The following is a 16,841-nucleotide window of genomic DNA, read 5'->3' as shown; positions in this document are numbered from 1 at the left end:
ATTTCATAAAAATAGAATCAACAACGAATTATATGACATACGAAATTTCTACTATAAATATTTATTTTGAGACCTTATCGACTTAAGTAAATTTGGGTGTTAAAAAGATGCTTTCCATCGATTTTTTGTGCTATTAGGGTGTTTGGGCTTTATAAACTTGACTAGGCAAAACTTATTAGAATATTGTGCTTCTTTTTGCACTCAAATTAAAATCTTAATATTTGATTAATTAGAACAACACTTAAATGTGGGCTTTTTGAACATGGTGTGCCCGTTATGTCTCTGCCTCACTCCATTTGGTTGGCTTGGAGACTGCGGTACATGACAGCCGCAATTTGTGTCTATAGAAAGCTAATTTAATCATTTGACTGGTCAATACTCTATCCTTACCTGCACGGGTGCATCCGATGCATGCATGTGAAATGGTAGGCCAAGCTGCTTGTATAACAAACGTTTTTTGAATAAAGATTTATTTTGAAAACATGTAGCAAATGTTAAATGAACGATTGATGTCACTGAAATTATATTTTAGTTGCCAAAGATTTGAGGTTATGAATTAACAGGCAAGGAACAAACAAAAATAAAAACGAAGGAGATCTCATGGGGAAGAAAAAAAAAAATTATTAAACGAATGCTCACCAATTATTGAAGATTTTAGTAAAGCCCCTAGCCTTAGCTAGGTTTAAGTCTTGGACCAAACTGGGTGGCTGAGGACCGAAGAGTGTGAGGACTACCTACCTAGCTACCTTGCTGCATGCATATTTTACTGGTTTTACATTACATGGCAATGGCGATGAGTCGACGACACTGCAAAAACCCAGAATCTGCGGATATATGTTGCGGTGCTTTCTTTCTCTTTACGTCAACGACCCTTTCATCAATTTCTGTCCTTCGTCTGTCTCATTTCCTTCCGGCTTGCCGACACAACCTACATATTAAACCTTTTAATCTCGACCGTCCAGTCCGTTGAAGTTGAGTCATTTTGCAATGATTCTCTAATAAATACCCCATATCCAGAGGGCCGTACCTTTTATATCGGCTTGTGGGGTTTGGCTCAAGATAATATGCTAAGCGTAGCCATACCATGGTCAAAATATTATTGTATTATTAGGCCTAGGGCTAGATATATATCGAGAAGAATATTATATGGTTGCATCTTGGAAGTGCATGCATGTAAATTAATCCTTGGGTTCACCTTGGTGAAGATATATATGATCAAGAATTTAGGCAGATAATATATATATATATATGTAAATGTTTTTTTATTTACCAGGTATGATGAGTCAACTAAGTTCTAATACTGAAAATCAGCAATCTTACACATATTATGCATATGAGAGAAAATATAGCAACATTTTAAGTGATGTTGAAAAGTCTGATGGCAATGAATGAAGTCTGATGGCAATGAATGCCCACACAGTATGTTAGCAGAATTCTTCAGCATGGGCAGAAGTTTTCAATGCCCATGCAAAGTGAAAGTTGAATATGAAATTTCATTGTCAGAGGACGTGTTATAAGTTTCAACATGCAGTTAATGCATCAGTTTGGAGTTGCTCTATAAATAGAGCACTCCGCATGTAACAGAAAATATAAGAAGAAGAAAAACAAGAGAGAAATATCAGTAACATCATCTATTCCTCTGCCTTTTATTTGTTATCCTCTTGTGCTATAGTTTTAGTGTGGCATTTTACATCTACCTTGCACCTACCATTAAAAAGGTTATTCCTCTAACTTTGACCTTTTTATAACACGTTATCAGCACGAGTTTCTAAATATATTTATTCTCTCATCTCTCTTCGCCGAACGAACGAAAGAAAGAAAAAATGTTTCCTTTAAGGTTTTTACTGTTCATCTTCTTCCTCTGCCTCAACTACGCCGTATACCCTCGCGACGAACTGTTTGCTCCATGCCTGCTCTTAGTTCTCAATCTAACGGTTACATACATCTTTGATTACTTGTTTGGTGTAGAGATTGATTACTAACCCAGTATTTATTTATGTTAATTTTACTGCAATCCAAGATGGTGCGGTACAATCGCCCATCTTGAACTACAAATTTATTCTTACTGCAATTCAAGACGGTGCGGTATCATCGCCTATCTTGGACTGCAGATTTAATTTTACTGCAAATTTTATGTGGTGCGGTATAATCGCTTACGCTGCTCTGCATATTTAATTTTCCTGTTACTTGAGTAGTGCGGAATAATCGCCCATTCTATATTACATTATTTCAATGAGAATGGTGCGGTACGATCGCCCTCCTCATTCACTCTGAAAATCTCGAGCCAGAAGTTTCGAGTACTTATCATTTTGGCCTGAAGATCAAAATGAAAAATTTGTAAGAACCAGAAGTTCTAACATCATATTCCTCCAGGAATACATATTATTGCAAGTTCTTACACATCTCATTTTCTTTCAGAAAAGAAAATGGCGAACTTGGCGAAGCTTGAATTTGTTGCCCTGGATATTACCGGGAATAATTACCTGACCTGGGTACTGGATACCAAGATCCATCTGGAAGCAGGGAATCTTGGAGATACCATCAGGGAAGAGAGCAACTCATCCTCTCAAGATCGGGCAAAGGCCATGATTTTCATTCACCGCCATCTTGATGAGGCGCTAAAGAGCGAGTACTTAACTGTTGAAGATCCGTTAGCTCTCTGGAATGCCTTGAGAAACAGATACAATCACCAGACAACGGTGATTCTTCCAAGGGCCCGCTATGAGTGGACTCATATGAGGATTCAAGACTTCAAGTCAGTGGCAAAATACAATTCTGTATTGTTCAGAATTACCTATTAGATGAAGCTCTGTGGGGATATTATTACTGAGGAGCATATGCTGGAAAAGACTCTCAGCACATTTCATGCTTCCAACGTGCTCCTGCAGCAGCAGTATAGAGCGCGAGGCTACACTGAGTACAACCAGCTGATATCTGTGCTCTTAGTAGCTGAACAGAATGATGAGCTCCTGATGAAAAACCATCATTCCCGACCTACTGGATCTGCACCATTCCCAAAAGTGAATGCTGCTTCCCTCAAAGTGAACGCCACATCCTCTGGTGGTGATAATCATAAACGAGGACCTGGCCACAAGCGAGGTCGATGGAATAGGAAAAGCAAGAACCATGGAGTTCAGTTTCATAACCAGGTTCCGAGGCATAATTCAGGCTTGAGCTTAAAAAATGCGAATCGCCACAAAGGCAAAGCTCATATGAACAATGCTCCTAGAAACTCTGAAGGAGCCTGCCATAGGTGTGGTGGCAATGGGCATTAGGCGCGTACTTGTCGTACCCCAAAACATCTAGTGGATCTGTATCAAGCCTCCCTCAAGGAGAAGGGTGTCGAGACCAATTTTCTCGACCAGGCTAGACCAATGGATATACCTGATCCGGTGTTTGACTTATCAGGGCAGTTGAACACAACTCATCTAGATGTTCCAGACTTTATTGTGGAAAGGGGAAATGAAGTATACCGGTCCGATTAAAACATTGATGTACTTTTATTATGCTGAACTTGTAGTATTTTCAGATTCAATAAAAGTGGCATGTAAATTTCTTGTTATAACTTGCCTTTAACTCTGATTCTCTTACTCAGAGAGCATGGATAAAAACTGTGGTTATTCTCAGAACATGAGAAATTGCGAAGATATTTGTCTTGCAGACAGTGCAACCACACATACAATACTTCGTGATCGAAAGTATTTCTCAAGCCTAATACTTACAAGAGTAGAGGTAACAACAATATCAGGACCTTCAGATGTAATTCAAGGTTCAGGGCAAGCCCAGATTATGTTACCAAATGGAACAATATTGTCCATACAGAATGCATTGTATGCTACTCGATCTACTCGAAATTTGTTGAGTTTCAAAGACATACGTTTAAATGGATACCACATTGAAACAAAAAGTGCAGAAAATGTGGAGTATCTATGCATTACCTCCAATGATACCCAGAAGCGTATATTGGAGAAGTTGTGTGGTATGTCGAGTGGATTGTATTATACATACATAAGGACAATTGAATCACATACTGTCATGAACCAGAAGTTCATTGATTCAAAGGTTTACATACTTTGGCATGATCGTCTGGGTCATCCAGGATCTACCATGATGCGTAGGATCATTACCAACTCTAATGGACATCCATTAGTGAGCAGACACATTGCTGCCTCAAATGATAACCCTTGCAAAGCTTGTTCTCAAGGGAAGTTGGTAATTAGACCATCTCAACTAAAGGTTGATGCTGAATCCCCATCATTTCTGCAAAGAATTCAAGGGGATATTTGTGGGCCTATTCAACCATCATGTGAACCATTTCGATATTTTATGGTTTTGGTTGATGCATCTACCCGATGGTCACATGTTTGTCTCTTGTCTACTCGGAATGTAGCCTTTGCGAGACTCCTTGCTCAGATAATTAAGTTACGAGCACAGTTCCCAGATTATCCCATTAAGTCAATCCGACTTGATAATGCTGGTGAATTTACGTCTCAAACCTTTGATGATTATTGCATGACATTGGGCATTGATGTTGAACACCCTGTTCCTCATGTCCATACTCAAAATGGTTTATCAGAAGCATTGATCAAGCGACTTCAGTTAATAGCTCGCACTCTGCTTATGAAAACCAAATTACCAGTCTCTGCATGGGGACATGCCATCTTACATGCTGCATCATTGGTTCGATTGAGACCTATAGCCAACCATCAATACTCTTCAGTACAACTCGTGTTTGGACATCAGCCAAACATTTCCCATTTACGTGTTTTTGGTTGTGCTGTTTATGTGCTTATTGCACCGCCACAACGCACTAAAATGGGACCTCAGCGTAAACTGGGAATTTACGTGGGTTTTGATTCACCATCTATCATTAGATATTTGGAACCCTTGACAGGTGATATGTTTACAGCTCGTTTTGCTGATTGTCACTTTGATGAGACAATTTTCCCGTTGTTAGGGGGAGAAAAGACCGTTCCAGAAGAACGGAAAGAGCTGACATGGGTTGTTCCCACCTTGTCTCATTTTGATCCTCGCAGCATTCAATGTGAAAATGAAGTGAGAATGATCGTTCATCTTCAAAGCATTGCCAATCAAATTCCAGATGCATTTAATGATGCTATGAAAGTGACAAAATCACATATACCAGCTGCAAATGCACCTGCAAGAATTGATATCCCTGTTGGACAAAATAAAGTGGCAGCGAATGATTCATCTGGTGCACGCCTAAAGCGTGGTAGACCCCCAGGTTCAAAAGATTCAGCCCCTCGAAAGAGAAAGTCGAGGGCACAACTGAATCCAAATGAAGTCATTCAGGAAGAGAAAATGAATGATACATCCACAATTCATAATTCTGGACTTCCAGAAAAAGAAAATGTCCTTGATGAGACATATGTCCCTGAAGAGACAAAAGTACATGAAAGCAAAGAAATCTCCATAAATTATGCATGTACAAATGAATTGTGGGATTGGAATGAAATAATCATTGATGATATGTTTGCATTCGCAGTAGCCACTGAAATCATCTTAAGTGATGATATTGAGCCCCGCTCTGTTGATGAATGCAAACAGAGACAGGATTGACCTAAGTGGAAAAATGCCATCTAGGCAGAATTAAATTCCTTGGAAAGGCGGAATGTTTTTGGACCAGTAGTCCAAACCCCGCCTAGTGTAAACCCCGTGGGTTACAAATGGGTATTCACAAGGAAACGCAATGAGAAAAACGAGATCGCAAGATACAAAGCATGACTCGTTGCACAAGGTTTTTCTCAAAGACCTAGAATTGATTATGAGGAGACATACTCTCCTGTAATGGACGCAATTACGTTCCGTTACTTAATAAGTTTAGTGGTTTCAGAAAGACTTGACATGCGACTTATGGATGTCATCACTGCGTATCTATAAAGAGAATTAGATACTGACATCTATATGAAAGTCCTAGAAGGACTTAAGTTGCCTGAAACAAGTAACAAACCATGAGGTATGCTCTCGATCAAATTAAGGCGATCATTGTATGGTCTGAAACAATCTGGACGAATGTGGTATAATCGTCTCAGTGAGTATTTGATCAAAAAAGGGTATATCAACAATGTTATTTGCCCTTGTGTGTTCATTAAGAAATCCAATTCTGGATTCGCTATAGTGGCAGTATATGTTGATGATATGAATCTAGTTGAAACTCTTGAAGAGCTCAATAAAACTGCTGAATATTTGAAATGAAAGACCTTGGAAAAACAAAATATTGTCTCGGCCTGCAGATCGAGCATTGTCCTAGTGGAATTTTGGTCCACCAATCAGCTTACATTGAAAAAATTCTGAAGCGATTTGGTATGGACAAGGCTTATCCACTAAGCACGCCAATGGTCGTTCGTTCTTTGGACATTAAGAAAGATCCATTTCGTCCAAAAGAAAATGATGAACTGGTTCTTGGTCCAGAAGTACCATATCTGAGTGCAGTAGGTGCTTTGTTGTATTTAGCACAATGTACTATACCAGATATAGTTTTTTCAGTTAACTTGCTAGCAAGGTATAGCTCTGCTCCAACAATTCGTCATTGGAAGGGTATCAAAGATGTATTGCGATACCTTCGTGGGACAACAAACATGGATCTCTTCTACTCAAAGAACTCCACAGATGACCAGGTCCTTGTTGGATATGCAGATGTTGGTTTCCTCTCTGATCCGCATAAAGCCCGCTCACAAACTGAATATGTGTTTAAGAATGGAGATACAACAATCTCATGGCGCTCAACCAAGCAAACATTAGTTGCTACATCTTCAAATCATTCAGAAATACTTGCTTTACATGAAGCAAGTCGTGAATGTTCTTGGTTAAGATCAATGATCCATTATATTCGGAATTCATGTGGTCTAGCTTCGAAGACAGACAACCCAACTGTCATCCATGAAGATAATGCAGCCTGTGTTGCCCAAATGAAGGAAGGATTCATCAAGGGCGATAAGACTAAACACATATCTCCAAAGTTTTTCAGTGCACATGAGCTTCAGAAGGCTAAAGTTATTGAAGTCAGACAAATCCGTTCAAATGAAAATCTGGCAGACTTGTTCACCAAATCTCTACCAAAGTGCACATTTCAGAAGCTAGTGCAAGGCATCAGATTACGTCGACTTACCAAACAGCTAAATTTGGAGAATGCGGAATCAGGGGGAGAAACATATCAGGGGGAGTATCCATGATACATGCTTGTTGTACTCTTTTTCCTTCGATTAGGATTTTTCCCACTGGGTTTTTCCTATCAAGGTTTTAACGAGGCAACATAAGCATACTTGACACTATATCAACGATCCAAGAAAGTTGTACTCTTTTTCCTTCGCTATGGTTTTTTCCCACTGGGTTTTTCCAAGCAAGGTTTTAACGAGGCAACTCATGTTGATATGTGGGCATCCAAGGGGGAGTGTTGAAAAGTCTGATGGCAATGAATGCCCACACAGTATGTTAGCAGAATTCTTCAGCATGGGCAGAAGTTTTCAATGCCCATGCAAAGTGAAAGTTGAATATGAAATTGTATTGTCAGAGGACGTGTTATAAGTTTCAACATGCAGTTAATGCATCAGTTTGGAGTTGCTCTATAAATAGAGCACTCCGCATGTAACAGAAAATATAAGAAGAAGAAAAACAAGAGAGAAATATCAGTAACATCATCTATTCCTCTGCCTTTTATTTGTTATCCTCTTGTGCTATAGTTTTAGTGTGGCATTTTACATCTACCTTGCACCTACCATTAAAAAGGTTATTCCTCTAACTTTGACCTTTTTATAACAAGTGAGGCATTATGTCAATGTTGATTTTAAGTGAAGCGTGAGGCTAATACAAGGAAAGTACATTGTGATAGATACATGCATACACTTAATTTTGGGTCCAATATCAAGCAAAGTAGTTACATGTTTTATGCTATTCCAATAGGATTAAGATATACGTCTTTATATAAACAAAAAAATACATCATGTTTTTTTGTTGTTTCCTGGTTAGTGTGTCCAAATAAAATATACTTTCTGGTTGCGGAATTTCAATATTAAACACTCTTGCATAATTAACCAAATAGGTAGCAATAAACAAATCCAATCCCATCCAGATACATCGTAGTTCAATATTAATTTCATGTCGTAGGGCCAGTGTGTTTTGTTGACTCAACAAAAACCCTAAAAATACAGAGTTTTTACTCTTTGTTTTAACACCCCGATGTGTCTGTAGTGGTAAACCAATAAGGTTAAGAGAGCTCTACCCTCAACTACTAAAGTTGAGGTGGGTTAAGTGTTACATCCAATTCCTACTAATCGTCAATAATTAATCTCTTGTTATACCTATGGTTTGTCCATATTCGATTCTTAATTAAGGGAAACCATGAAATTAGTAAAGTGATTATATATAGATTTCATTATGCTATTAGACAAAAGTTAACAATTGTGCAACCTAATTAGTATGGTGATGCGTGTGTACATTTTTGTGATTAGGTGAAGATGAGTGATATAAAAGAAGTTCTTGTGCTTGTAATAGCAAAGGTTTCTTGTGAGTGTAACTAATTGACATTCTAAACTACTACAAACTCCAAAAGTCAACACAGATTATAAACAAATCAATTGAAGTTTTTACGTAAAAGATTTGTAATTCAGTTGGTTAATAACATTTATCTTTACGCCTAAAGTTCTTTTTCAACTCTAAACGAAGTTTTTAACAATCTTACACAGAACAAATTGAAACCGCAAAGTTCGGGACTGGTAAGATTGAATGATAATAAATCACATATACTTTTCTTTTGTCTCGTGGAAAGTGTGTCAAGCTTGAAACTCCATGTCCCAGAAAGACACTACACTAACTCAGTGCTTTCTTTTCGTGTATTGGTTAAAACTGTTACCGCCACAGAAAACAAGTCATTTAGTCCTAAGCACCAAGTGCAGTGCAGGCTCAAATCGCCAAAATATTCATATAAAATGGAAAAACTCACCAATTACCAACAAGACTTGCTTTCTTTTACGAAGCCAATCTGAATCATTCGCCTGGTTTTGTATAAAAACCAAACACAATTTACACAAAACAAATCCTCTTTGGTAGGCCGCGTGATTCTCTTTTCATAAAATCTACTGCATGCCATGTATGAATCCAGAGGTTCGAAAGGTTGCAATGCTTTTGAAAGATTCAAAGTTCACTTTTACTTTTGGAAAAAAAAAAAAAAAAACACTTCGAACAGTTTTATAGGGTAACAGTGTCTAGCAAAAGCTTTTAGGATTTGAATTCACACTTCACTTTTAGAGTTTAACTAACGCTAACTAATGCAAAAGTTATAATACACTCTAATATATTTTTTAACAGCGATATTTGACTGTTAGATCTTTGATAGTTAATGTTAGAAAATTCCTAATGTGAAAATTCTGTTAAATTAAATCATTTACTGTTCTTGCTATTCTGTACTACGGTCTGGTGGTATTCATCTTCACTTAAAAGTGAGATGTTTTAGGTTCGAATCTCGTAGATGGTGAATTTGATATCAAATTAAGTTGCCTATTGTGTGGCTTAACCGAACTTATCCACCCTTTAATGTAAAAATATAGATGTATTAAAAAAAAAAAAAAAAATTTACTGTTCTTCAATCACCTCTGAAGGGCACTTAACAAAGAGCATTTTTTGAGTAATCTCGTCTCTCTAGAAAGACTTAAAAACATGAATTGTGTCCTCAAAGTTTATCTTTTTGTTGTTGCCTACGTGGCATAATCTTCCACATTGAATCAACAAGGAACAAGGAAATATTATGAACTGCTGTGGATGAAAGAAGACATGGAGAGGCGAGATATAGGAAAGTAGAAAATTCGGATAAAAAACACAGAAATGAATCATTTTCGGACCCCTTCAATTAAACTTACCAAATTCATTAATTCGTGCTTTTGAAATTTGATCAAACGGCTAAAAACAGGGACCTCCTTTAAAAGTTATAATAACTTTAACCGTTGGATCAAATTTTAACAATTCAGATTGATAGATTTCGTGGATGAAATCCAAAGACGATCTCTTTCCAAAAAAACACAAATGTGATTTGAGAGGGTGTCAGTCTTTGATGGTCATCCCACAATCAATTTTATGTGTATAGTCCGGCATATGTTACCCAAAATTTGGTCGGGGTCCATATGAAGCACTCAATTTCAGCAACCAAAATTCATGTATAGCTCTTGACCAAAAATAAAATAAAAAAATTCATGTATAGCATGAAGACAAGAGCCATACAACACAGCAGGATAACCACACACCCTCTGCCCTTTGAGAGGAACTATCTGGGCACGTTGTCAATATCTCAAGCAAATCATGTAATATCTGGTGTGACAATGACTTATAAGTTTGGAATAATATCACCGTAACATTTTAGGTGTAAACAAATTTCTTTGCTAATCTTTAGCCAAATTCAAAACTTTTTGATCCATCACAACGTATATATCTTAAATGAATCACAGGTTGATATATGAAGATGTTAAGTAGAAAGCAACGCATGAAATATTTAAGATACGTTATTGTCACATCTCGAATGCATGTAATTTTATATTCTATACCCTAGAAGCATAACATGTACAAAAACCCATTTCCACATTCACATCGAGAAACACAAGACACTAGTGAACAAATTAAAGACTGAATTTTGATAACGGGGTTGTCTTCCAAAACTGAAAACATGAACTCCTTGATTTAAAAGTAAGGAAATTTATTAGAAACAAGACAAACTAACAAAGAAATTAAGACTAACAATTTACAGTTCCAGGGTTTTTTTTTTTTTTTTTTTTTCTGGAAATTTGTAATTTGTAATTACTTGGACCTAATATCAGTGAGATCAATCCAGATTTGCTTGAACACCTTGATGATCATCTCATGGTACTCATCAGAATTCAAAGAAAGATAACATGCAAGAAGATCTTCCAAATCCTTGGACGCCTTGATGTTGTTCTCCATGATCATCTCCACCATTGATTCCCTGAAATCCCTCTGGGGATCAAACGATGACTTGACAATTGCGAAGCTTTCGGAGATGCTCCTTCGCTTCGAGCTCGAATTCGACGACACGCTCCGCCGGCTGAGGCCGGCCTGGTTGATCTTCCGGTTGGAAATTCTCGGCGAATTCCGAAGGCGGACGCCGGGAGATGTAGCTGCATTTGATGAAGGAAGCCTTCTACCAGCACTTTTAGTAATGCTCCTCTGTTCTTTCTTCTTGTTCTTGTTCTTCTTCACTTCGCTTACGATTTCGCTGAATTTTGGTGGCTTGGTTATAATTGGAGGGAGCTCGAGCTCGGAAAATGAATCCAACCCATCCTCCGGCGCATCCGATACTTTCACATCGGATAATTTCATGGTCAGAGACGCCTTGTCGACGTCGACAAGGACGTCTTTTTCACCGGAGTCGACATGGTAAGCGGCGAGAACGCGGTCGCACCGGAATTCAGGCTCATTGTCGTCGTCGAGAAACTCCGTCTCTGACGTCGGGTCTGGGAAGCTGTCGAAGGAGAAAGACGACCATGTTTCAGGTGGGGATTGGGATTTAGTCCAGACGGATTCAATGGTGGTGGCGTGGCAGCCGCAGCCGGCTGAAACAGAGGAAGTTAGGAGGTTGGGATCGGAAGAGGGCAAGGTGGTCATTCTGTTCCTGAGTTTTTGTCTGTTGGATTTTTTTGGTGGTGGGTCATTGGTGGGGGAAGAGGAGGTGGGGAATCTGTGAGATGGGGCAGGCGCAGGGGAGGTGAGCTCTCTTGTGAAGTAGTAAGACTGTCTTGGGTGGCAGTGGAGGTGGTGGGGCAGTTGCCGCGTTGGCTTCGAGGGCTCTGTAAATTTTTTTGTTAGAGAAGAAGAAGCAAACGAGGGTGGCTTTTGTTGTTGTTTTTTCTTCTTGGATTGCTTTTTTCTAGGCTTGCTCATGTCTTTCAGCTTGCTAAACCAGGAATTGGACATCATATCTGATAATCTAAACTTGTGGTTTCCCATCACCACCTCTCTCTCTCTCTCTCTCTCTCTCTCTCTCTCTCTCTCCTCTCTCACTTTCTCTCTCTTCCACTCAGTGATGTGTAAACGAAGGGAAGAAGGAAGAGAGGACTTGAGTTTTCTGGCACTCACTCACTCTGTTACTCATATTGAAAGATAAATAAAGGGGAGTTTTTTTGTAATTTTATGGGGGCAGGGGGTTCGGGTCCACCAAGGAGAAAATAGTGATCAAAATTTCAGCACTCATTTTGTTTATGGTCTGCCTGTTGAGAGATTTTTCAATATGTTAAAAACATCAAGCGGTACGCTACATGTTATTATACAATTGGAGGGGCATTTGAAAAAAAAAAAATTTCCTCCAATTGTAGAATAACATGTGGCGACCGCCCTATGTTCGGGCACACTAAAAATTTCATCTCTTTGTGGTCTCTATCACTATTGACACGTAAGGAGAGTTAGTTCATTAATACATATCAATTAATGATAGAAGTCACACACAAAATGAGTACATAAGATTTGAACTTGTATAGTAAGGGAAGGAATGGGGTTGTGGGGTCCAAGGGGGGCAGTTGGTAAAATGGCCTCCTTATTGTAGTCTACCCATGAAGAAAGGGTGGTGTTATCGCATACCAATTTTCACGTGTCACGTACTTGTTATATTATGTTTTTTAATTTATTCAATTTATTTGATCCGACGATCGAAAATTGAAAAGGATGTGTGAGAAGTAAAAATGAGTTTGTAGATAGCCCCACTCTAAGGAACTTTTGTTCTCTTGTTTAGTTAATGAGATAGCTATTTTGTTTACTTCTTTAACCAACTCTTTAAATTGGAGCAATATCCCTGAGTTTTAGCTCAATTGGAGCCTTGATCTCTGAATTTAAATTCATGACGATTGGTTTTTGTACTTGTTATAATGTAGAGTGGTGGTCTATTTAGCACATTTTTAGCTAACTCCGTTCAAACTTCTATCTATTTTTTTGGCCCCTTTAAATTCTTTATTTTAGGTGGACAACGTAACAAAGTTAGCCAAAAAGATTATTACTCCACATTATAACAAATTTAGAACTTTCGTCTATTCTTTTGTCCCTTTAAATCCTTTATTTTAGATGGCCAATCTAACAGATTAATCCTTGCTTCACATTATTTGTTATTTAAAGACCAAAACTCACGGACCTTTAATTTAGAGAGCAAAGCTCTAATTGCACCAAACTTCAGAAACTATTGCTCTAATTTTCTTTAAACTTAAGTCTGTCTCTAAATGATGCCCTAATTTATTGTCTTTAAAAAAATGATTCTTTAATAAAGTCTTTTGACTAATAGTATTTCCGTGTTATTTTTTTAGTCTTTTGACTAAAGTTTTATAAACGATAAAGGAAAAGTAGAACAACAGTTAAATGATCACCTACCATTATATAAAGATCGAAGGGTATATGATCTTAAATTTCATAGATCATAGAGTCAATGGAACTCTACAGTGTAATATTTATAAGTAGGAGTAAGAGTAGAGCTAGGATTTTCTAAATGGGTGGAATAATATAATTTGGACAGTGTTATTTACACACTTTTTTTATCTTCTATACACCTTTATTAGTTTTTGTCCATTAATTTTCTTTAATTCATTCAATCTAGTAGCCGGAAATTAAGAAGTGTGTGTAAGAAATAAAAATGAGTGTATGGATAGTACCATCATATTATTTAAGAAAAAAAGGAGAAAACATGAAAACCAAGAATAACCAAAGAAGGCCTAAAAAGAGTGAAGCATTAAAATTAAGGAAAATTAACGAAAAGTTTAAAAAAAAATGTCATTTTTAATGAAAAGCTATTTTTAAAGGTATAGTGAACAATACCAGGAAAAGATATAAATGTGATTTTTCGTTAAAAGTGAACAATACCGGAAGTATTTTGTTAAACTTCCTCTAAAATTAAGGTCATCTTTAACTAAGGGCAATATGCCAAAATATATCTTGGAAACTTTAAAATCCACCTCCACCCAAGGGAGCCATATTCTAGTCACCAAGATGGGTTGGCTACAGATAAACCTCAAGCAGTTCTCGAGCGGGCTATGTTTAGCCCTCTGACAAAGCTTTATGTGGAGTTCTCATGAGGTTCCTCTCTCTCTCACTCTCTCAGTATAAACCATATACTGCTGGAAATGAAAAGAAAAAATAACCAGCTAAAACTACATATTCAAAATATGGAAACCTTTAAAGAAAGAGATTCCTTTTTTTTTTTTTTTTTTTTTTTTTTAAATAGGGATTAGTTGTAAAGTCCACATCATATCAAACTTTAATTATTCAAGCTATTTATTTTTCATGTTGCACCTTATAGATCATCCTTGCAAAGTATTAGCCAAATCGGAAATGTTTAAAGCATCTAATTGAGTTCAAAGAAATTAACGAATATTTTGTTATATAAGAAACAATGAAATTTTATCTTGATAATTAAATAGACAAATGATTTCAGATTGAATTGAATTTTTGTAATGATGATCTATGAAACAAGACTTACAAAATAAACGGTTCGGATTGTTGAAGTTCGATGTAGAGTGTACCCCACACTTAATCCCATTTTTTGAAAAAAAACATATATATATATATATATATATATATATATATATCTATTTGCATAAAGAGCCTGTTCAGAAAAAAATATATTTGAGAGAGCTAAAACATATAGTCCAATGGTAAATTAGATGGCCTAAAAGAAAAATGAATGAGGATCAGATTCATGGGCTTACTTTGATGTGTCAAGTGGGGTTGGATTGAGCTTATCTTTTATCTTTTTTATTTTATTTTATTTTATTTTTTTATATCTCATATTGTGCTTATCTATATGATAAGACATGGGCTAGATATGTTTTAAAGTAAGTTGCCTTAGTCTATAATCCACCCCCTAGAGCCAAAATACGTAGGAGGAATATTTTCGAATTCTTTTTGTGAGGATCCTATGAATCCTTAAATCATGTTCGTTTATCGTATATCGTATAACTAGTTTTCGTCAGATACTATTCATATCTAATTTAAAATATAAATATTTAAAATGATTTTTGACCAAACGATATACAATGAACGGACACGATTGAGGATCCCCAGGATCCTCATTCCCTAAATACGACTCCGCTTATAAATTGAAGGTCTCATGTTGTTCGCCTCACATTAATTATGAGCTCAATACGTAATTATGACTAGTTAATTGAGTGGTTTTATCCAAATTTTGCCCCCAATAACATTTTATTAAAAGAAAAAAACAACTCCCTCTCTCCTTCTTTCAGTTTTGTGGGTGTTTTGTTTGGGAGCGATTTTATCGTGACCGGGAGGTTGTTTCTTATAGTACCACGGCTTATCAGTGTCCTACATTTCTTTTCCAACTCTTTTGTCAAAGTGGCTTACATGCAGCCTTGGCCGGTAGGGTCCTAACCTGGACAAGGGACCCAGAATATCACAACTCTTTGGCCTCTTTGGTCACGTATTGGAAAAACTACCCCGAAGGGCAACCTTCTGTTAAAACGATCACTTTTACTCTTGGCCGGGAACTTCTCACAGAGTTGCTACTCATTCAGCTTCAGAAGAAAACACAGGTTTTTGTCGTACATTGAATGACCGTAAGGACTAGTGTGTGTTTTGCATTTTTCGCGTTTTTAAGTTGTGGATAAAGGGAAATTCTGCAAAGATCCAAAAGACATAAAGGTTTGGAAAGATTTTGTGTTTATATAGCTCCAAGATAGAAAAGTTGTGTCCCATCGAGATAGATATGCATAATCTATTGTTTGTTGTTAGTACCCTAGCTCCTTGGGCTTTTTTTAGGGCATAAAATGTATATCTTTATGCATAATCTATTGTTTGTTGTAGACCAACCTATGTTTCTTTCATCATTCAAGTCCAACCCAAAATGAAAACCCTAGTCCAAGTAACAGCAAAACTCTAAACCGGAAACTCATATTAAAGTTGATCATTCAAAGATTTGGGAGCCAAAATAAATCTTCTTGTGGTAGTGTACAAAATGGGACAAGGATATTATATAATAGCAAGTGGGGTTCCACAAAGAGGATTAGGCGTAAGTTCAAAAAAATCGATCATTTAGTTTTTTTTAAATGGAAAGGGATCCTCTCCGGATTTCTTCCCCTAAATTCACCAAGTTAAGGGATCCGAGCTCTTGAAATTTGATTCAACGGCTAAAACCAAGGGTTCCCCTTTAAAAGTTATAATAACTTTAGCCGTTGGATAAAATTTCAATACCGGGATTCCTTGACTTGGAGGAATTGGCGGAAGGGATCCGGAGAGGATCCCCTTCCTTTTAAAATTAGGGACTTGGTGTTGGATATGTGAGTTAAGATTTAGTTTTGATGGAAACGGCAAGATTCACTAACTCATTGCGTTGCTGTGAAATGAGTCTTTTTATTTGTATTTGTGTCAAATAATTTTATAATTTGTTTCTCTTTAGCTAGGGTTTTGTAAGGAGTTGTATAGTATTTCAATTTGAAAACAATTTATAGTTTTCTTTTAAATAATAAATATAATTAAATTACTTAGTACCTCATTTCAAAAACTGAAAAACGTTGAATCTAAGAAGGGAAAAGGGTCCTAAAGTTTTCGATGTTTGTACTCCACCTATCTCTTATTAGTTTTGTCAAATAAAATTGAGTTTTGTTATCATTATTGTTCCTAGCTAGCTAGGGTTTTATTTTTTTGTTAGTCCAGCAATAGCATTAGTAAGTTAGATGTTAGATTAGTCACCGATGGAATTTGAAATCACGTCGTCATGCAAGAGCACAATACTTTTCCACTACTGTGGTAAAAGGTCACTTGCAGCTAGCTAGGGTTTAAGGCTGGTTCGCCCCATTTATAACGCATGACGAAACAACAAAAGCAGAGACCGG

At 37.0% G+C, this 16,841-nt stretch overlaps 1 protein-coding gene across 1 annotated transcript; it reads right to left on the bottom strand.

The window, feature by feature from the left end:
- Nucleotides 1–10,662: 10,662 nt before the first annotated feature.
- LOC137723555 (transcription repressor OFP2) lies at nucleotides 10,663–12,116 on the bottom strand. The gene has a single exon (XM_068462755.2). It carries the CDS (start codon nucleotides 11,965–11,967, stop codon nucleotides 10,801–10,803), a length of 1,167 nt encoding a protein of 388 aa, XP_068318856.2. The 5' UTR covers nucleotides 11,968–12,116; the 3' UTR covers nucleotides 10,663–10,800.
- Nucleotides 12,117–16,841: the final 4,725 nt, after the last annotated feature.

This window comes from Pyrus communis, chromosome 4 (assembly GCF_041283825.1).
Source record: "Pyrus communis isolate YQ-2024b chromosome 4, ASM4128382v1, whole genome shotgun sequence".
NCBI lineage: Eukaryota > Viridiplantae > Streptophyta > Magnoliopsida > Rosales > Rosaceae > Pyrus > Pyrus communis.
The sequence above is the reverse complement of the archived record's forward strand: the minus strand, read 5'-3'. Positions and strand labels throughout refer to the sequence as shown.